The sequence below is a fragment of the Rattus norvegicus genome, chromosome 11, assembly GCF_036323735.1.
Source record: "Rattus norvegicus strain BN/NHsdMcwi chromosome 11, GRCr8, whole genome shotgun sequence".
NCBI classification, from domain to species: Eukaryota; Metazoa; Chordata; class Mammalia; order Rodentia; family Muridae; genus Rattus; species Rattus norvegicus.
Window position 1 is genome coordinate 69,722,051 of NC_086029.1, and position 23,458 is coordinate 69,745,508.

Consider the following 23,458-nt stretch of genomic DNA (forward strand, 5'->3'; position numbering starts at 1 on the left):
CCAGAGAGCTTTAACCTAGGAAGACTCACCAGAATGTAGGAAGCACCATACCATGGGCTAGGGTCCCAGGCTGAGCAAGAAAGAAAATAAAAGAAAGGAACCAATTCTCTCCTCTCTCTTTTCCTTGACTATGGACCCATTGTGACTTCCTATCTCCTGTGGTGTTTTCCCTGCCATTATGTTCTATGTCCCAAAATAAACTCTATATTCTTTTTTTTTTTCAGAGCTGGGGACCGAACCCAGGGCCTTGCGCTTGCTAGGCAAGTGCTCTACCACTGAGCTAAATCCCCAACCCCTAAATTCTATATTCTTTAAGTTGACAGACATTATGTCACAATGTTGAGAAAAGAACTAGTAGCAGAGCCAGTGCCAATAGTATTTGTGGAAATCCTCATTACCTGATGGGGTACTGTACAGGAATAATAACATAGAGTGTACCCCACATATTCTGATGTTTACATGTACAAAGAGATTCTATCTTTCTCCAATAGAGTGGCATATATACACATAAATGTATATATTTATATATGGCATATATATACACATATATGAATATATTTACATATATATTGGTCATTTTATTGGAGTAAGATATATACATATATTATATGTGTACATTATATATGCATTTTAATATATATAAATAGTGAAGACTTGGTGATAAAGGAATGCACTGAATACATTATACACACTATGCACAATATACATTGTTCACAGGGATGTACAGCATGGCAACTTTGGGGGGAAACTGTATGAACTTTCCTCAAAACCTGCCGTGCGACCCAGTATTCCACTCCTGGGTATACGCACAAAGGAAGTGAGACCCTCATGCAGCGATACTGTGCATTTGTGATTGTTGTTCCACCATTTACTACTGCCAAAATAGGGAATCGGCCTGTCAACAGAGGAACAGATAAAGAAAGGAGGATATTTATACACGATGGAGTCAGACACAGAGCAAGTGTCACATGTTTTCTGTTACGAATGAGAAATTGGAAGAGAAAAGGAAAGCAGTCCCGTGAGTAGGATTGTTGAGAACTGGGAAAGGCCTTAGGGAGAAGGAAGAGGGCAGTGGAGGGGTAGGAGGACCGTCACCCAGTATCACATGAGTAGTTCAATGAAGCACATCACTTTGAATAATTACCACGTGTTAATAATTATACTGACATGTGCTAGGTATATGAACACTCCCACAGTTACAAAATGACAACAAGGAAACATAGTTTTACATTCATAAACTTTGCTGGAAAAGGAGGCTGATTCCTTAAGAAAACTGAACTCGCTACTCAAACTCATCTAATAGAAAACAGATGACTGAATATCACTGGAACTATTAACAAATTTTACTTTGTGATTTAACCCCTCACCACCAAGTCTTCAGTTTCTAATAACTTCCCAGGGAAATTCTACTAAATGTTGAGAGAAGATTTAGTATCGTCTAGAAAAATCAAAGATGGGAAAAGACTTCCTAATGAGAAGAGTTCCTTGGTGAGAACCAGAGATTGAAGTGGGCTGGGCAGTTCAGGGTTAGAGATCTCCACTCCTGCCCTTAGCCAGAAGCTGGAAATGTCTGTGACTCTGTCCCAGCCAAAGGCCAGTGATATCAGAAAACATTCTGGATCCTGGTCTGGTTTCTAGTTATCTCTCTTCCCTTGGATAAGACCCCTGTCCGGAAGCCATATCTGAGGGTATAGCTGACATTCCAGTCCAGGCACTAATCTATTTTGGTAAACACTTGTGGAATTGGACATCTGTGTTTTCTTGATGGAAATGGGTTATATTAAAGATAACCCCAGAGACAGCAACATGTGCTGATGTCTCATTCAGGAGCGAAAGCAAAGTACTTCGGCTTAGAGTGTCTGACCAATAGTGAGCCCGAATTTGAGTTCTCCACTTCTCTCCCCATGTCTTCCTTCTTTCTGCTGTCTATGTTTTCTGGCTTGTCTATAGTCTGTTGCCTGGTACGTCTGTCTGTGCGTGCGTGTGTGTGCATGCGAGCGTGTCTGTGTGTGAGAGGGAAAGAGAAAATTCATGACCTAGTGCTTGTATCTTTAATGAAGGGCTTCACTCTGAATTTAATAAATAGCACAGAAAACATGGTGTGGGAAAAAGAGACTAAACTCTTCACAGAAATATTTAAGTGTTTTCATAAGGGAAGAAACCCCAACTGACTCAGAAAAGCCCACTACGCTGCAAACAGACATAATCAATCTGTCTTCGTGCTCCTTCCCACATTTATGGCAGACAGTTATTGCTTCCAACCTGGAGGCTGCTTTCAGCAAATGCTTCCTCCTACAGGCACACCCAGAGACGCGTTACTCAGGCAGGTACATGGAAGAGCGCATATAAATAGATTGAAGTATGCATAGGATTAGGTTGTAAAAACTGGTTGCATGAGAGACCCAAGGATCCAAGTGAGATTAGTTATAGTGTTCTCTTAAAGGCAAGTTAGACAGGCTGAGTCTTAATAGGACACAGGCTTAGTGTGTAGCCTTAAGTGATTCCCACAGCATTAAGTTTGCTGTGAGCTCTGGCAGAAGTTCAGTCTTTTGGAGGTAAAGAGATATTTTTATAAGAATGTATCACCACACTCCTCAATTTCAGTCCATCTCCTATGTGATTTTAGGATCTCTACTCTTGAGGGAAAAGTTGCAATAATCTTGGAGACCACTGGGGATAGACATAAGGACTCTGTTGGGGTTCATTAGCAGAAAATTATTTCAGTCAAAACAATGGAGTACATCTTGCCCTGGGGGTGGAGGAGAGAGAGAGAGAGAGAGAGAGAGAGAGAGAGAGAGAGAGAGAGAGAGAGAGAGAGATTTCTGATTTGCTCCAAAGATTAGAACATTATACACTATGGAGTCTGCCAATCACCTGGCCAAGAATCCATCCATCTACTTTGGAAAACTGATTTACCTATGTCCATGCTAAGGAGACGGAAGAAATAATTATCCCCTTAATGAGGTAAAGTACCTTCCACTCCAGAAATTTGTTTGCAGGGTTCCCATTAGGTAGCAACGTGACTTGCCTGCTTTAACTTTTTCCGTTTTCTTTTCTTTTTCTTTTAGGTACTAGCCAAAGCTTGGCCATGATTTCCTAGACACTCCAGGCACTCTCTCTGTCTGTCTCTCTGTGTCTCTCTGTCTGTCTCTCTGTGTCTCTCTGTGTCTCTGTCTCTCTCTCTGTCTCTGTCTGTCTCTCTGTCTCTCTGTCTCTCTGTCTCTCTGTCTCTCTGTCTCTGTCTCTCTCTCTCTCTCTCTCTCTCTCTCTCTCTCTCTCTTTCTCTCTCTTTCCCTCTCTTTCCCCCTCTCTCTCTCCTGTCCTCCTCCTGCATGCAGTCTGCTGTGTGGCTGCATGTAGACCTCCAGTACTGAACATGCCTGCTATAAGCTATAAGGCTTTTTTCCATTCTGGTCTCCCTCCTTCTGGAAACTACTAAGAGTTAAAGCTTTCTTGTCCTGTTGTTTCAAAAAAAAAAAACCTGTCCACAAATTCCCTTCTAAATCTTTAACTAAATTCCTTTATTAATCTTTATTAATGAGACTAAGAGCCCTGAGAAAGAACTCTGATTTCCCCAATCACAGTAGGAGACTGGCATCAGCCTCATATTTAAATTTGACAAAGAGAAAATGGAGAGAAAAGGTTAAAGAGAGAGATGAAGAAAAGGAAGAAAAAAGGAGGGATGGAGAGAGGGTGTGACAGGAAGACTGGGAAAAAGGGAGGGAGGGAGAGTAAACTACTGACCAGTGGCCCACATGAACATTATATTAGCACATATTCCATTGTTATAACAAAACACCTAAGGCTGAACACTGTATAAAGAAAAGTGTGCTGTAGAGTTTATTCATTTGGAAGTTAGATATCCAAGACCAGCAATGCCATGCGTTGGCTACTGATGAAGGGCTTCCAGTGGACGGTGTCACAATGGAAGCACACGGGAGAGGGATTATATGACTGAAGCAAGAGAGTCCCGAGGAGCAGGTAATCTTGCTATGTTGTAACAGTCTATTTCATCTTTGTATGAACCAACTTGGGTGAGAACTGTTGACCCCACTCATCTAAGTATCTTGATGCTAAGAAGCTTTAAACATGAGAGCCCTTGAGGGACACAAACTATGAACATACTATACAAATGCAGGCTAAAGGCCTCCTTAAAAGCTTAGCAAATAAAATTGAGCAGTACATAAAATAATATTATACTCTACCAGTGATGGTTCATTTCAAGGGAGAAGTCGTGTTTAATTATCAGTGGATGAACTCTGCCATGTTAATTGGCAAAAGGTTGGAGGAGGGGAAGCCACATACCATCAACCATTGCAGGAAAACATCTGACAGAATCCAACATGCATTCATGATGAGAGTTCACAAAATGGAGGAAGCTCATTTACCTACTCCTGAGGGTAACAAGACACTTACTGACAAGACTGGAAGCTTTCCCTCTAAAGCTATAAACAATCAAGGACTTCAGTCTTCCCCTCCTTCTCAGTGTAACCCTGGATGTTTGAGGCACAGAGGGAAAACTTAGGCAATATGGATACAGACTAGAAGTAGAATGGCTCACGTTTGCAGATGAAATTCCTACCAGAAATTTCCAAAGAATCTACCCAAACCTTCTAGAAGAAGCAAGTCCACAGAGCATGACGCAAGCAGGTATAGAAAACCAATCATGATTCTGTATGCTAGCAATAAGCTTGACAACACCAAGAGCAAAAGTATGATCCCACATACAGTCGCTCAAATCAGGAAACTATACAGGCATAAATCTAACAAAACAGGGGCATGAGTTGCGTGTTGAAATATAGCGTGCTAATTAATTGACAAGCATGTAAGGTCTGTCCCAAGACATGCAGAGCCAAACTAACAAATAGGTTTAACACAAATGTGGTAAAGTGGCCAACAAGATTTCTTTGTAGATATAAACAACATTATTCTAAAATATGGAAATATTAAGGAGCTAGAACAGCTAAAGCCATTTTGAGAAAGAAGACTCGAGTGGGAGAAACTGGTCTACTTGGTTCCAGTACTTACTATGCAGCCACAATAATAAAGAAAATAGAACAAAATAGAAAACCCGGAGTGAGATCCATGCACATAGACCCAGACAACTGTGATTCAAAAGGTCAAACAAAAGCTTTCAAAGGACCGAGACAACCTCCTCAACAAATGCTGCGGGTGCAAATTCACAGATGGGGAAAAAATAGTTGTGAACCACGCAGCATACAAAGGACTAGTCCCAGAATACAGGGGACTCTCAGAACTCAATACCAAGACAGCAGGCTAAGCTTACCAATCGTACTTAAACACGTACAAAAGTTGAAGACAGGCACTTCATCTAAACTCTCCTATATTAATTCATACCACACATATACACACACACCCATAGGCACATATACACACATACACACATAAAGCACAGAGGCATACATACACATACAGACATACACACACATATATACATATATATATATATGAACATGTATCCATCACAAACCACACACTCAACTACCCATATATACATGCTCACACATGTACACACTCATGCACACACATGCATGCACCACACATGCACACTTTAGTACACACATCTATGCTCACACACGCGTGCACTCGCCATACAAGTGAACTCACACTCTGGCTTTTCAAGCGCACCCTATCAGATTACAGCCCCTGCTCTTTAATCCCTACCGTACTTCTACATTGCCTGTGCGTGAGAACTGCACCAGACAGACAGACAGCTCAGTTTCTCTCTCTCTCTAGTGCTGATGAGAAGAAATGGCGTAGCAAGTGAGGGAGGAACACAAACCCGCTTCTTCAACTTCCTTCTTTTTCGCCCGCTTAATCTTCTTCTTCAGGACCTTCATGAGGAAGTTTGCAAATTTATTGTTTTCTCCGAGGGCCGACTGGAAGCCAGAGTAGAGCGACTTTTCCTGCTCCTGGAGTTTGTTGATTTCATTCTTTTTCTCTTCCATCTCTTTGAGAGTTTCGTTTATTTTCCACTAAGGGAGGGCGGGAAGAACATAACATATGTAATGTGTCTAACGTTCTGGCTGCAGAGTGCAATGCCTGTTTCAATGCAAAGCTAGAGTCTAACAGATATTTCTGAGCTTCTTAATAGAAATCTATTTCTGATGTTTCTAGAACTGTTTATTTGACTAAATTTACATTCTTTAAAAATATCACTCAAGTTCAATATCTTTGAAATGTTTTGTCAAAAAAAAAAAAAACCAAATTAAACAAATTGGAATTTTGGTTTGATTGTTTGTTTGATCGTTTGTTGTTTGAGTCAGGGTTTCTCTGTGTAGCCCTGGGTGTCCTGAAACTTGCTCGGTAGACCAGGCTGGTCTTGAACTCACACAGATCCGACTGTCTCTGCCTCCTTAGTGCAGGGACTAAAGGTGTGTGCCACCACCAGCCAGCCGGATTAGAATTTTTACTGACAGATAAGATGGCACCTACAGAGAAACATAGTCACGGGTTTGAAGCAGTGCGCTAACATGGCACAGGGCCAGCATTCATAGCTGGATTTCTGAACGTCCATCCCAGGAGCCTGAGCAACATCTCCAACTCAAGCCATGAAGGACTGCCCACTGACCGGGTCAGTATCTGTGACCAGACATGAACCTCAAAAAGGACTGCGCAGAGTGATGCATTTCAAACCTGACCCCTCCCTGAAGAATCACCTGGGAATAAAGCAAGCAGCACACCCAGGGCTCTGACAGGCATCTGGAGGCCCCGGAAGGGAGTGGAGGCCAAGGGAGAGGAGGCTGTAGCCAGTAATTCAACTCTGTGCCCACTCCTCTCTCTCCTTTACACTTTTATCCCCCTCGCCCCTCACCCCCATTTATGCTCAGTGCCACTTTAACCCTCTCGCACCTTCTTTCTTCCTCTTTTGATCTTTTATTATCCGCCCCCTGCCCCACCCCCACCCAAAGAGCACAGACCAGCCTGGTAGGCGGGGTTTCACTTCCTGAGACTTGCGATTCTTAGATGATATGAGGGCCTATTTTCCTACAACGCCCTCACCCTGTTCTGTTTGTGTGCTGCTCAGTTAGGTATGAGGATTGCTGTGTATTCTTTACCGTATTCCCACCCATCGTGATTATAATCTTCTAGGGGTTTAACAAACTCTGATGTCCGTAGACCCTAACTCTTCCCGGCTGTATTACCCAGACAGATCTTTCTTTCTCTTCAAGGCAGACAACAGTCCTTGTTCTTACTCCCCCAAAGCAATCTACAGATCAATGCAATCCTAAACAAAACTCCAATGACATCCTTCATTGAAATCTTTAAATAAATAGAATAGAAATCTTTAAAAAAAAAACACAGGAAGTAGGAAATATCCTGACAGCCAGAGCAATTGTACGCAAAAATAATTCTGCTGGAGGGATCACCATGCCATGTGTCAAGTTAGAGTCACAGAAAAAAACAAAACAACAAAAACAAACCTGAAACAACAACACAGCTCAGCACTGCCAAACAATTTGGCACATAGATCAACAGAACAGAATAGAAGACCAGATACAAGGCCACATAATTATAGCCACCTTATTTTGACAAAAATGCCAGAATCAGCAGCAGCAAATGGTGCTGGACACACACACACACACACACACGCACACATATGTATATATATCAACATGCATAAAAATGAAATTAAGTTCTTATCTTTCACCTTGCCCAAAAGTTAACACCAAATAGATCAGACCATCAACCTAAGGCCTGAACACCCATGCCAGATATGGGGCATCCCTGTGAGTTATTGGCCAGGAAGGCCCCAGACAGTCCCAAAACAAAACAGGCCACTGCTGTTACTTTTAGCTGGCCCTTTAAGCATATGGTAGGACCCTATTGCCAAAGCCACCACAAATTTTGGTTGTATAAAACCAAGCCGCGACTGACCTCCGAACTTCTTCTCTGTTCCTCACTTTTTCAAGTGCTGGAGGGGTTTTGCCAGCCACTGGGAGAAACAGATCATCGACAGCCTTACTCAACATGCTATAATAGCATGTTATAATATCATCCTTCGAGGCCGTATGTGCCAGCTGTGCAATACTGACATGACACTACATGTGTGTCTTCCTGCTTTCTGATCAGAGTTGAGGTCTGTTCCACAGGAAAGAATTCGTCCTGGGCATTATGAACCTGGGCAAAAACTGGGGTGAGTATGGACCCTAAGAGGACCCTATTACTGTTGTTTCACTAAATGGGCAAATTGTCAAATTGACTTCTAAACATCTACGATTGTATTCATAGAATGTAATCTGTTCTCTACCTTGGTCAGAGGGAAGCTTACTTTTGAGGTGGGCAGCTATTAATGCAGAGACTTACAGCTGATCAAAAGTCTAAGAATGGGTGATAGTTGAGGACCTAAATGGGACATCTATACCACTCCTGCCCCAAGGTTTAGGAGATAACGCAGAAGAGAGGATAAGGACTATAAGTCTCAGAACATCAGAGGAGTGCTGTGAAATGCTGTCTGTTAGACATGGCATGGTCATTACAGTCATGGCTTCACAGCAGCTATGGTTACTTGCATAAGACCTGGGCAAAATCAAAGCAGTCAACATTCTATCTTGAATGAGGATGTGCCTATGATTTCCCAATTCTAGGGACATTCTAGGAAAGAAATTATGTGAAATGGAAGGATGCTGAGGGAGACAGAGTAATTTTTCTTTGGGTGTGGTTATTGGTAGGCTGTCCATTCTCTGACGGGATGAGGGGGAGGAGGAGGAGGAGGGGGAGGAGGGAGAGGAAGAAGAATATGATTAGTTGGGAGGGGCTGGGGACTGGAAGGAAGGAGCTGATGGGTGGAAATGGTAAAGATACATTGTTATATGAGTATGTGAAATTGTCAACAAATAGAAATGTTCTTACAAAACTATATCATTTGCGGAAGAATGGTTGCAACAGGAGATAATTACATTAACCAAATTAAACTAGTAATACAAAGACAGATACGGTTTTATCTCATAGTAGTTCCTAGATTTTGTGTGAGTTTATGTTCATATGTCTGCAGGGGTACATGTGTTCACAAATATGCAGAAGTCAGAGATCAATATTGTGTCTTCCTTTCTTTTTTTTTCCTTTTTTTTGGAGCTGGGGACCGAACCCAGGGCCTTGTGCTTGCTAGGCAAGTGCTCTACCACTGAGCTAAATCCTCAACTCCCTATTGTGTCTTCCTTAATCATTTTCTACTTTATTATTTTTAAATGTCTCTCATGTGTGTGTGTGTGTGTGTGTGCGTGTGAGTGTGTGCACGTGCATGCGTGCATGTGTGTGTGTGCGTGTGTGTGTGTGTGCGTGTGTGTGTGTGCACGTGCATGCGTGCATGTGTGTGTGTGCATGTGAGTGTGTACATGTGTGTGTGCGTGTGTGTGTGTGCGTGTGTGTGTGCATGTGAGTGTGTGCACGTGCATGCGTGCATGTGTGTGTGTGTGCGTGTGAGTGTGTGCACGTGCATGCGTGCATGCGTGCATGTGTGTGTGCATGTGAGTGTGTGCGCATGCATGCGTGCATGTGTGTGTGTGCATGTGAGTGTGTGCACGTGCATGCGTGCATGTGTGTGTGCATGTGAGTGTGTGCACGTGCATGCGTGCATGTGTGTGTGTGTGCGTGTGAGTGTGTGCACGTGCATGCGTGCATGTGTGTGTACGCCTGTGTGGCATGCATGGTCAAGAAGACAAGTTTTGAGAGTTGCCTTGCTCCATCTACTACAGTGGTTCTCAACCTGTGGGTCACCTCTATCTCCAAAAATATTTCCAATACAATTCCTAACAGTGGCAAAATTATAGTTATGAAGTAGCAGCAAAAATAATTTTATAGTTGGGAGGTCACCACAACATGAGGAGCTGTTATCAAAGGGTTGCAGCATTGGGAAGGTTGAGAACCACTGGTCTAGTGAATGGACTGAAGAGCTGAACTCAGGTCGTCAGTCTTGTTGGCAAGAACCTTTATCCACTGAGCTACCTTGCTGGCCTTCTCTGTCTTGTTTCCCCGAGACACCATGTCTCAACTGAACCTGAAGCTTCCAGCTCGGCTACACTGGCTGACCAGTAAGAGCCGCAGACCCTCCATTTTCTGCCTCCTGGATGTGGATTGCAGACATGGGCTGTTGTGCCGAGCTCTTTCCATTGGTTCTGGGGAATCAAATTGATCTTCCCTGACCCAAGGAGAGCAGCCAGCCGGGACCCAGCTGTCCTTACTTGCATGTCTTGCTCCTCTCGGTCTAAGGAGTTAACTCGCTCTTGAAGAATATTTTCCTGTTTCTCAAAATTCTTGAGGAGAAGCATTTCTTGAAATAGCGTGACGTGGTGTAGGTCAGATAATTTCATCTGAGTGTCCAGCTTCAGTTTCTGATGTCTTAGAAGATGAAGTTCTGCATCGAAAGTGACAGTCAGCTCTTTGATCTGAGGTAGAAGAGAGATTCGAGGATATGGAAGTTAAAAAGAAAATGTTCTTTTTCAAACTCTCCAACAGTATTACTATATCTAAAATATTTCTCATCATATATTTTGAGTAGAGATATAATTATGTGTTCAAATAAACTCACTTATTAGTGGCACTAAATTTGCATAGTTTAGTGATGGAAATTCTATAATACAGTCCTTAAAGTTACTTTATCACTATTGATTAAGCCATTGTTCAGTGACATCTCATACATATATATATATACATATATATACATACATATATATATAAAATCTAACCGACTTTTAAAGCTTTCTCACAGTAAGTCTAAATAAACATTACTCTTAACTCCTTTATTTAAAAGAATTGAAAATGTAGACAGGTGCCTAGCCCAGTTGTCATCAGAGGGGTATCATCCAGCAATAGATGAACAATGGGAACAGATGGAGAGACCCACAGCCTCTAGGCAGAGCCAGGGTGTGGTGGTTTGAATAGGTTTGGTCCCCATAGACTCATGTGTTTGAATGCCTGGCCCATGGGGAGTGGCACTACTAGGAGTGTGGCCTTGTTGGAGGATGTGGGAATGGGATTTTAGGTCTCTATGCTCAAGCTTCATCCAGTGTGGAATTAGAGTTGCCTACAGATCAAGATGTAGCCTCTCAGATCCTTCTCCAGCACTATGTCGGCCTGTAGGCTGCCATACTCCCATCATAAGGATAATGGACTGCCATACTCCCATCATAAGGATAATGGACTAAATGTATGACACTGTAAGCCAGCCCCAATTAAATGTTTTCCTTTATAAGAGTTGCCTTGGTCATGGTGTCTCTTCACAGCAATGGAAACCCTAACCAAAACACAAGGGAACCCTGAAGAAGGCAGGATCAGGGGTGGTAAGTGGGGGATGGGGTGAGACTTTAGGAGTCAAAGGGGTCAAGTATACCGTGAGAACACAGCCTACAGAATCAACAAAGCAGGGCTCATGGGAGCTCACAGGAACCGTAGTGACAAACATTGACCCAGTATGGGTCTGAGCAAGAGCCTTTGCATATACCTCATGGTTGTATAGTTGGTGTTCTTGTGGGACTCCCAACAGTGGGAGTAGAGGGTGGCTCTGACTCTTTTGCCTGTACTTAGGACCCTTTTCTTCCTACTGGGTTGCCTCATCCAGCAATGATAGGAGAGTTTGTGCCCAGTCCCATTGTATCTTGTTAGGCAATGTTTGGTGGGTATCCCTGGGAGGATAATATCTGTTCTTTTGAAGGGAAACAGAAGAGGAGTTGATCTGGGGAAGAAGGGATGGAGGAAGGCTGAGAGGAGTGAAGAGAGGGGAAACTGGTGAGAATGTAATATATGAGAGGGGAATAAAAATTGAAAAAGAATGAAAAATGTTTTACATAGGCAAATATAATAATAGAGTCACAAGAAACTATTTAATTATCACATTTTTGAAATGAAGAAATGAGGTTAAAGGTGATTGCCCTGTAATCAAGGCTACCTTAATAGAAAGGGGAAACAGAAATCCAAGTCCCAACTCCACAATCCAAGTCCTGACTCCTGGTCTGGACCTTATTCCACTATGGCCAAGGAGCTGTATATCGTCATGAGTACTCTGATTGGGCACAGCTCTACCTACTCATGGCAGCGTTGATGAAAAGCCTAAGAGGGAACCATGACTATTGATGACCTCAAGGAAACTTGTGCAGTGGGGAGCGGAAAACCATTGAATGTAATTTGTTGGATTCTACGTCACAGCAATTCTTGACCATCAAAAGCTTGGTGTGTGTGACACCCCCTGATAGAGAATAATGGACAGAAAGATGTCTGTGGGTTTGTGGTGGTCAAATTGCTAGAGAATTTTAGAGTGCTAAAAATTCAGAAGTCAACCCAAGGAAAAGACCCAAGCTTTTAAGTAAGTATGGCTAGAGAGTGCATATTTGGGTTTCCTTTATGTGTATTCAATGAGGCCGAATTATTCCTAATTTCTCTGTAGGCAGGAGGGCATTTTCTTTTTCAAAAAGCCATTGTGACACCAGCCCACAGGAGTCTGCAGGTCTGTATGGGTTATCCCTGTTCCGTTGACTCTTGTAGCTGGCAGCTTGCTAGCTTTGTGAGGGTAGTGGGTGTTTTTCTTGAGCACTGCTGTATTCCGTACTATTAAATCCCTGCATGTGGCATAGCCAACAGATGTTTGTTAAATTAATAAAATCAATAAATTAATGTGATTATAGCAAAGCTTGTGAATGAACATCTACTATGTGTCTCATGTCTAGACAATATGAGGGAAACAGAAGAGACATGTGAAGCGACATGGCCCTTATCTGAAGGACGGTAAAATCTACCTGGTAAGACAAGGCTAACACACATGAGACATCAACAAGACAAGTGTAAGACACAAGGTGCTGCCCGCAGGGGCGAGGGAGTCCAGAAACAAGGAGAGGGTGGGTGTGGGTGATGCCAGAGAGGACTTGGACTGGTCTGTGCTTTGAATGGTCCCAGCTCTGAAAGGTAGTCATTGCAATGACAAGGAATTGGTAAAAAGCTCCCGTTATGAAATGGTGGTAAAAAAAGAGAGCTAAGGAGGCAGGACTAGTAGGAGAACAGGCCTGGGTGGAGTAAGGCGATGATGGAGAAGGCTGGGGAGTTAACTTTTGCAGGGTGGAGCTGAGGAAGGAGCTCCTTGTTTCCCCGGAAATAACAGCACCTGTCACTCCAGTTATAGAGTAGAACCGAATCCAGTCACCACCACAAATACTTCCTCCTACTGGAGCCACCTATACACTAAAGAACGGAGAGTGGATGGGCCAGCGTGTTCACGCCTGAAATCCTGAACTTTGAGGAGGCCAGTTCAGGCTACCTAGTGAATTTTAGGCCAACCTGAGCTACAAAATGAGACTAGAGAGACAGAAAGACAGAGATACAGAGACAGAGAGACAGTGTGAAAAGCAGAGGCTTCCATTTTAAGTACATCCTATTTATTGTCTCAAGACTGTCCCTCTGGTTCCCTTTACCATGACTTCGTTGAGTTGCAAGTGTCTTCTGATGTGTTTCCCTGTAGAAAAAAGGATACAGAGCTCCAACATTCTACAGAAAGCCCAAAGATTAGTTAGGGAACTACTGAGGGGGAGAACCAGTGAATACTGAGCGGGTCAGCATTTGGGGGAAAGGTTAATGCAGAGAAATTTGAAATCGACCACTATTCATTCTTTCAGCTTTCCATAAAGGGGCGGCTTTGCCTCTTACCCTGTTGCACAAAAATTGTTGCATGTACAAATGTTTAACCTCATCTCTCTTCATAATCTCCAACTCCACGTCACCTGGCTCTGCCTTCTCAAACTCGGTTGCCTTTGGAAGCTCCAGGAAAGCAAATGCCTTGGACGACCGAGACAGGGAGTCTCTCGTTGTCAGGTCTCCTTCCTTTCCAGAGGACAGCTTGAGGAACCCTAGCCCTCCTCCAGTTGAGGCCCCAGATCCTGACTGCTTGCTGCTGTTGCTGCTCTTGTCATCCTGCCGCTGCTTCTGCTGCTTCCTCTTAAATCTCAAGAGTGTTTCCTCGTCGTACTGAAATCTCCTTTCTGGGACTTCTTCTGGATATATCTGCGGGACTTGGGGGATGGTCATGTGCTTGGCCGGGGGGATGGAAGACTGAATGGTCTTCAGTTCTTGTACCAGGCACTGGATCTCCTCGATGACGGCCAACTTGAGATCTCGAAGGGAAAGTATGCACTTGTTCATGTACCGCTTCTTTCCGTGGGCCTGGAACAAGGGAGAGAGAGGGTGGGAAGCGACATCACAACCTTCTCACAGACGGCACCCTGGAACGGATATTCACCCTTTATCTCTGGGCTAGCAAGGCTAGGGGAAAGCGAGCATCTCCATTCGAAGCACTCTGTTAATGCTTCCCTCTGGCTTTCAGGTGCCGCCCATTAAGACTGGAGGCAAGCCTGGATCTGACCCCTTTCTCTTTCTCCCATTGGACCTTTCTGCTTGTTCTCAAGTTTGGGTTTCCTGTCCTTCATCCTCTTCATGGAAGTCTCTCAGGAGACTGGTGCTTAGCTGGTCACTCTGGGCATTAACTAGCTCTTTTCCTAGATGGAAATTTGGGGTTTGTTTGTTTGCTTTTAGATTCACCTTTGCCTGCCCACATAGGACCTAACTATAAGTCATCCCGTTCTCCTTCTGTATTTTTGCCACTGTTTACTGTTTACACCTTTGTGGTCATCCCGAACATCAGTATCACAGAGCACAGCATGACATCTTTCTGCGGTTTTTCTCTTCTCTACTTATTTGAGCCAAAGCACATCTGCTCCGAGGCACTGCATACACCCATGACTTGCTCATTATATACTTTGTCCTAGAAGCATCTCCCAGTGCCCAAGAGCACAACACCTCTGTGTACAATGAGGCTGCGAACCAGACCGAGCATCACTCCACATGAAATAGTGTTGGTTTTTGGTTTTTTTAAAAAAGACCAAATGTACTTTGTCAAGTAGTCTTCTAAAACTGACCTATATATTTACTAAAACATGATCAATATGTTTACCTACTTGAGGATGAGTCTTTAAAGAATTAAAATGAAAAGTCAGCACTGGGTATGTGTGGAACCACCTAGTTGCTCTTACAGAGGATCCAAGTTTGATTCCCAGCACCCACATGGCAGCTCACAACCATTTATAACTCCAGTTTCAGAGGATCCAATGCCCTCTTCTGGCTTCTGTGGGCAACGCCATGCATGCACATAGGGGCACATCCATACATGCAGGTAAAACATTCTCACACATTAAACAAACAAGCAAAGTATTCACAAGAATATGTGTCTGTGAATAAGAAATAAGTAATACTAAAGAAATATAATGAGTAAATTAAACTTACCTTGGGTGAAAATAACTAGAAAAGTAATCTATAATCTAAATGGTCACTAGTAAGACATCTGAAATATTGATTGTGACCAGAAGAATAAAGTCATGGTCATTGATCCTTCATTTATGAATATTAGCTAGCATGCCAAGACATTTATAACACCAGCATAAATAATACCTTTTGCAAAAAAGAAAAGGACATATCTTCTTCAGGATACTTTTTCCACTTCTCAGGACATACTACCTACAGGATATAGAACTGACACTGACCCTTGTCAATGCAATACAACTGTGTAGTCTATACAACCACACTAGGTATCCAAGTAGTTAATGCTCCTTTTGAACAAAGTAGCCATATGCTTTCTGAGCCTCTAAGTGTAAAGAAGCAATCCCCTAACGATTTAAAGGGCGGCCAAGGAATTAGCATTGGTCAGAAATGCAGGAATAGACAAGGAAGGAAAAAAAGCCATTTAATAAGAAAAATGAGGCTTAGAGTTGAGAATGATGGGTAACAGTTTAGAAAACTCAGAGATGAATGTGTTGGTTGGTTGGTTGGTATTTCATTTCTGACAAAAGATGAAAGTTCTATAAAGAAAAGATTAAACGATGACATTCATTCCAACCATTTAGTGGTGTGTGGCAGGGAGAAGAAGAAATCTACCAAGGGTTCCATTGCAGTTCAGAAGTTCCATGTCCATGAAACAGTACAGGACTTTTCCCATAAAATGGCATGGAGCCATATAATTAACCTGAGGGGCGGTTCTGCGCTAGGAGCTGATAACACGGATAGACCAATCTCTTGCCCTCTCTGGGTCCGAGTCCCATCATTTATAAAAGGGGAAGGACATATTCTAGACTCCTACAAAAGTCGCCTTCAGCTCCAAATTTCTGTGTCTATACATGTGTGGGTCAGAGAGATAAACGGGAGGTCGGGAGGTCATGAAGACTCTACTTAACAACAGGATGCTTTTCATGGTCATGGAGTCTGGGTGTTAAGTACCATCGTGTCAAGGAGCCCCAGTTCCTCCTCCTTCTTGGCTGCGTTGATTCTCATGTGCTCGGGAATCTTGTAGTCCGAGGCTGTCTTCAGATTGAAATCTCCCATGAATGTCTGGGCTTCTTTGATGGCCTGGACATCTCTGGGATCTTCATAGTCATCATCAGGTTTGCTCTTGTAACTATCAGAGAAGTAGATAGCATAGACATGAAGGTGACAACAGACTCAAGAGGCACACTTGTCACCTCCAACCAGAACTCCATGGGAACAACTTTTGAGAGGTACACAAAGCAATGCTGAATCATCAGAGAAGCTGAGGATAGGATGAAAAACTATTAGGAAGCCAGTTATACAGTTCGGGGAAAAAAGGTGAAATTATATTCACCAATAAATAAGACTAGAAAAAGCTGTGACCTGGAATGCCCCAGGAGGTGGCTAGGAAATATCTTCTCATTAGAGCCTCAAGAGCGCAGGCGTAGAGTGAAATGGAACCCTGGATGTATTTGGTAACCTTCAGTGACAGGCTGTCAATGGATGCATCTGCTTTCCCATCTCCACAGAGACAAGTCAGTGGTAGCTTCATACCAAGACAAATCTCAGGAATTGATGTCTAAAGAAACAGGACGCTTAGGGTGCTCTAAGGCATCTTTGGGTATCCTTTGTGAGGTCTTTAATTGGGAATTTCCAACCGACCACAATGAACGTGAAGTCTGCCAGCTGGAGTGAGCATATGCTTCTGGTCTGAAGTCAGAGCTTTCTTTCCTTTCAGAGAAAAGCCCTCCGGGGACACAGACTGTGACCCCTGCTAAGAGGAAGCCCGTGGAATCGTGTATTCCTCAATGATTATTCACATATGTAGATCTGCACCAAAAGGAAGGACTATGTTTTTAAAGGGGAGAATGTTCACAGGGGGTAAAAAGGAAGAGGAGGAGTGGATAACAGAGAAATGGAGCCTAGACCATAAACTGTCCTCATGATGTAGGCAACTAGAAACCTGAACCGAAAATATAAGAAACAGTTACACTCAGACATGTAAGCATCGTCACGAGACATTGAATATGGGTAATAGGAAACCAACTCCTCGGAGAATTAAAAGGAAGTCATTCTAGTTCCTGGTTTTCTGTTTGGCAGAGATTACTAGGTTACAGAGTAAGTAAGCTCAGAGTCTTACTGACCGAAAAATAACCCAATGATCTCACCCGTTGAGGAGGCAGAGAAACAGTAGCTAGGCCTTTCACAGAAAGAATATGGAGCTAGAAGAGATAACACGGTTAGAAATCTATGGGGTTGTCTTCAATGACGTGGATGAGTACTAATCAAAACACATGTAATGAGAAATAGGATGGGTCATTAGAAACATACAAACCAGGGAGCTGCTGAATACTGCGGACAGTTAGGCACGTCTGGGAGTAACTGTTCACCAGCTGAATGACTATTGACTACCGGTTAAGAGCAACCCTTCCCTAGGAGACCTGAACCACAGAATCAACCACCTTGCCCCAGTCTACCCTCACAGAGGACTGTACCCGGTAATGCACAGTCAAGTACACGATGAACTTCCAGACAGAATGGAGCACCATAGCCTAGATTTCGGCAGACCTAACGTAATTGCTCTCTATGATAATAAGAAATGAAATAAGGAATCTGACCAAAAAGCTAATTTTTAAATCTTAAACATTTGAAAATCAAGCAGCAAACATGTAAATGAAACATATGTAAGATAAGAAATCTTTTTTTTTCTTTTTTTTTCAGAGCTGGGGACCAAACCCAGGGCCAAGCGCTCTACCGCTGAGCTAAATCCCCAACCCCAAGACAAGAAATCTTAAGACTCACTGGAATTTTGTTTTGTACTGAGTGACAATTGGCATATATGAAATTTATGAAACATGGGTAAGTTCATGCTTAGAAGAAAATGTATAGTTTATGGGTTTACACTAGAAAAGAAAGGTGTGGAATCAAAGCTAATGCACTGTACATTGTAAGGAGACAGAAACACCTAATTAATCAAGACAAGAAAGGAACTCATTTTTAAAATCAGAAATGCAGGAAGTAGGCAATTATTTTAATACTTTTGAGCAAAAGTTAGGTTTCTGAAAACGTTAATAAGATTGGTAAATGATAAGCTAGAGTAGCCAAGAAAAATAAGGTAATAATTAGTAACTCCCCACAACTAAAGGCAAGTGATGGAAACAAAACCAAAAAAGCCACCGCACAGCGACAATCTAGGTTAAAAAATATCCATGAATTCCTTAAAGACAAAAAATTCAAAAATTGACCCAAGAGAAAAAGTGAACTCTGAAAAGTACTATCATAATAAATGGTTTGAATGTGTATTTGAAGTCGTCTTTCAGGAACACTACAAAATCGGGTGGTTTTACTCATGACTTCTACTGGGCGTACAAAGACACAACGGCGAGCCTACTCGAGCACCTTCAGGTCATGGGACAGGAGTAAACAGCTCTCAACAGCTTCTGTGAAATCCACATTGCTTTGATAACAACCCGTTATTGCTGATAAATGAGTGAATAAAAAAGTTAGGAATAAAAGAGAATTTATTCAACTTCATTAAAAAAAAGTGTAAAATCCTAAAGGATGGAGTGAGTGATTCTCCCTAACGCCAGAGATAAACAAGAGTATCTCGTCTCATTATTTTCAGCCACCATAACAGAGTGCGTTCCAGACAATAAAATGAAAAATAAGTAATAAAAGGCAAAAGGATTAGTAATGCAGAATCAATCTTTAATGCAAAGTGAGGTCAGCAAGATGAAAAGAGTAGAATAGAAAAAGAATAGGAAAAAAAAAGACAGAAGGGTTTCACACAGAAACTGAACTATTGCTGCAGCAAGGTCTCATACAGTGTTCCTGAGCCAAGCGCTTTTCTGTTTTTTTTTTTTTTCTGTTCTTTTTTAACGTCTTCATTTAAGTACCAACCATGTCAAACAAATACAGCATTTGTGAAGTTAAATTTGGGGGTCACAAATTAAGAGTGTAAGAATATAAGCCGCACGTGACTCACAGCTCCTCCCATTCCCTTTTGCGCTGCAGGATCTTAAGCTGAGCCCGCTCGGCTTGTTGTACGAGTTTCCTTGTTTTCTCGATTTGGTTTTCTACCATAATTTCACTTAAAGTTCTAGGCCGAGCTTTCTTCCCTTTTTCCAATACTACTTCTTCTTGTAGGCTCAGACTTCCACCTGTACAAAGAATTACTTTTTAATACTTCCAAGACAGAAAAATAACTCTCAAGTTCTGTTTTCAACCTATACACACACACACACACACACACACACACACACACACACACACACACAGATAAAATATGGAACTACCATGAATTCAACCCCCGAACCACAGATGTTCTTTGACCTTTGATCCTGGGTCAAATCCTGATAAACCCACTCTAAACTGAAAGTGACTGATTTTAAATTTTATTTATGATATCCAGCCCGTAGAATAAAATCATAGCTGAGCATACCATGCTCAGAATATCTACATTAGCCTACCCAACACTCAAAGCCTACTTTACAATAAGATACTGAGTATCTCAGGCAATTTTTAAAACATTGTACTGGCCATGGAAAATAGAATGGCTGAGCAGGTACGCTTACACGCCATTTCAGAGTTACAGAAAAGTAAGTTGAACACTCATTAGGTTGTCTACTATTTCTAGAGTGCAAAGTCAGAATAGAAATCACAGGCACGGGGCTGGGGATTTGGCTCAGTGACAGAGCGCTTGCCTAGGAAGCGCAAGGTCCTGGGTTCGGTCCCCAGCTCCGAAAAAAAGAACCAAAAAAAAAAAAAAAGAAAAAAAAAAGAAATTGCAGGCACAATTATTGCTGCTAATCATTTTCTATTTAAAAAGTTGGCAAAATAATGGTCCAGCCCCCGTCCCTGAGGCTCAGGGAGCACTGCCAAAGAACAACAGAGACGCAGAGGATCAGGGAGTTCACTGTGAGACCGTTTCTCCTACGAGTGTCAGCAACATGACTGGGCTGAACAAGGACAATGGACATTCCAAAGTGGATGGGGGAAAGGCCACATGTCCCCAGTTTCATCAAGAATGAGAGGCAACTAAGAATGGATAGTCGGGGGCTGGAGAGATGGCTCAGCGGTTAAGAGCACTGACTGCTCTTCCAGAGGTCCTGAGTTCAATTCCCAGCAACCACATGGTGGCTCACAACCATCTGTAATGGGATCTGATGTCCTCTGCTGGTGTGTCTGAAGACAGCTACAGTGTACATACATACATAAAATAAATAAATCTTTAAAAAAAAAAACAGGGAGGAGCACAGCAACTGCCTATCAATACCAAATGGTCATCCCCGGAGGCATACATGTAAGGAATATTAGACAACCAAGAAGCTTGCACTTATGTACGTGTATACATATGTGTATGAAACAATGGAAAGATGAGGTCATGAGTTTGAACGCAGACAGGAGGTGTGTGTGTGTGCGGGGTTTAAGAGAGGAAAGAGAAAGGGCAATGTTGCAATTATACAGTGTCGGAAAGTAAGAGATTTAAAAATGCGAACTGCGGTAAGAAATCCTTTGATTTTAATTTTTATAAAGGGTAAATGTTATGGCAGGGCATAGACTGAGTAAGCTTCATAGTCAAATATGAAGGAAGTTGGCAAAATAAAAATAATGTTAGCTCCTTACGAAGTGGCTTAAATAATGTGGGAGCGGGGAAAGATTGCGGCGGCCGGAGAGTGTGTTTGCAAAGCTGCGTTAGGATGGGGTTGAGTGAGTGGGCATTTGACATAGAGTTTGAACTGACACTTCTCAGGCCAAGAGAAACAGGCTGTGGCCACTTAAAAAAATCAAAAACAACAACAACAACAACAACAAGACCCTTTCTGAAAAGGCCACTGTAGGATTCCTGTGCACTAGTGAATGGCTCCACATCCAAATATATATGGGCAACACTAATTGCATTTAGTAGGTCTTTTTTTAAAAAAAAAAAGACATGATTCGGTGAGAGATCATATTTTATTATATTCTTTTATGAAATTCTCAAGAACAAACGGAAAAGTGTAAAAATTAATCAGAAGCACCTCACATAGAAACTACAGTTTTAAAGCAATTGGTTTTACCAGTGATCAGGTGTCTGTTGAGGAGTGACTCATGTTCAGTGTATACAAAGATATACATTTAGACATACATTAAAATGAATGATAGGCCAGGTGTGATGGGCACGTCTATAATCACAGCCCTTGGGAGGGAGAGGCAGAAGGATCAGATGTTGAAGGCCAGCCTCAGCTCCTAGTGAGTTTGAGGCTAGCCAGAGCTCACAAAAGTAGAGATCAAAACAAAACGTGCTATAAATACACAACTGAATTTTATCCAGCTATAAAGAAGAATGAAATTATTCTGTTTGCAAAAAAAAAGCTGCAACTGGAGGTGGTCATGTTCTGTGAATTAAGTCAGTCTGCGACAGATGAACATCACATTTTCCTCCCCAGATCTTGTCTTCCTTTGGCTAGCCTTCTGGAGGAAACAGGCTGCCGGGCTGGGGCTAGGGGCGGGCTGGGGGCTGAGGGAAGAGGTTAGGTACTATCTTCACACCTGCATTCTGTTTATATGTTTTTGGAAAACAGTTGGAAATACAGTGTTTTAGCTTTATGTGCTTCAGGGAGAGAACCAGGAATATGGAAAGGAACAGAACCTGGGGGATACTCTATATCAGAGGCTACTTGGATATGGGAGGTAGGAAAGCTGCACCATCCTATGTTCTCATCCTCGGTCTGAGTAACACGGCCACTGTGGGTTTGATTTAGCAGCAATCCAATAAGAAAACAGGTACAGTGCATTTGGGGGAGTGCGCCTGCATCTAGTCTTAGCATTACCACACAGCTCTGACTTGCAAGATAACCTATTCCAAGGAGGAAGATCATGGAAGGGGAAAGACAAATTGAGCTCCAGACACCAGAGCGGGTCTAAGTCCTGTTCTATGAAAAGTCAAGTCTGTTGGGAAACCTTACTGATATGGACTTAAAGCCTCCTGTCGTCCGGACGCCCACCTGTATCTCGTTGGCTCTCCCTCTTGCCAGGCCCTTCCTTTTCGAACCTCTCCATTTTGCTAGGTCTTCTGTCAGTCTGACTTGGACGTTTTAACTTGGAATACTTAGAGGGCTTCACCAGCCTATAGGAGGCTATCTGGTGGTCACTCTGGATGGCGTAAACCACAACGGTGTCACTTTCCAATGGTTCACGAAATCTGAAAAAAAAATAGAATAGGTATTTGCAATAGTTGATATTTTGATCATTTTGCAGTGATCACATTATGCCAATATGTTTATGCACTGCTCAAAATTTAACCATCCTTTGCCATCGGAGTGCTATGAAAGTTGGGTTGCACTTGATTGAAAAGTAATAAAAAATTAATTCTAGTGAAACCAGTAAACATTCCATTATTAGTCAATATACCACCAAATTTTGCTAATATGTGCTAAGGGACAACTTATAGTTGGGCTCCAGTTTAATGGAAAACAAATCATAACAAACTCTGAATATGTGTTATCTACTGCTCTATGCACTGTTGACAATGAGTCATATGCATTGTGTAAGAATGAATGAAAATACATAAATTATATAAAATGTAAATATCTGTGTATAAGTACGGGATTCCTAAGCTAAAAGGAAGGGAAAAAAATGAACACTTACTCACCAAAGATTTAAGGAACTTTACTTCACTGGGATATTTAAACACAGTTTCTTAAACTCTGTGGTCTGTGTGACTGTCATGTGTGTGCATGTGTTCATAAACATGTGTTTAATGACTCAGAGGCTAAGAATACTTGCAAGAACTGGACCTGAACACTTAGCAACTCTCATAACTAACAACTTCCTGGGATCCAGTGCCCTCTTCTTCTGGTCTCCATGGACACACACACACACACACACACACACACACTTAAAAATAAAATAAATCTATAAGAAGAAGAAAGACAGCTGCATGATCATTATACACAATCTTAGACATATGTGAATGAGAGAAGCTAGATGCAAAAAAAAAAAAGAAAAGAAAAACCAAACCCACCGACAGAAATGATCTATAGCAATGAAGACTGCACACCAGAGAAAGGTATTAGCTGAAAGGAGCCATGGGGGACCTGGTGTGATATAAATGTTCTCCATCTTAATAGAAACCATGCATGCATGAACTGACGAGCATTAATGAAAGTATTGATTGGGCTGT

At 42.3% G+C, this 23,458-nt stretch overlaps 1 protein-coding gene across 2 annotated transcripts in view; it reads right to left on the reverse strand.

Moving 5' to 3' along the window:
* The window catches only part of Cfap44 (cilia and flagella associated protein 44), an 85,002-nt gene that overhangs the window by 17,054 nt on the left and 44,490 nt on the right, over positions 1-23,458 (reverse strand). For both annotated transcript variants that reach the window (XM_063270671.1, NM_001134590.2), the window contains exons 23-28: positions 22,281-22,477; positions 19,280-19,454; positions 16,267-16,444; positions 13,651-14,163; positions 10,203-10,406; positions 5,804-5,996 (exon numbers count right to left, since the gene is read on the reverse strand). In XM_063270671.1, the coding sequence (XP_063126741.1) occupies positions 5,804-5,996; positions 10,203-10,406; positions 13,651-14,163; positions 16,267-16,444; positions 19,280-19,454; positions 22,281-22,477 (1,460 nt within the window). The remainder of the gene's footprint in view (positions 1-5,803; positions 5,997-10,202; positions 10,407-13,650; positions 14,164-16,266; positions 16,445-19,279; positions 19,455-22,280; positions 22,478-23,458) is intronic.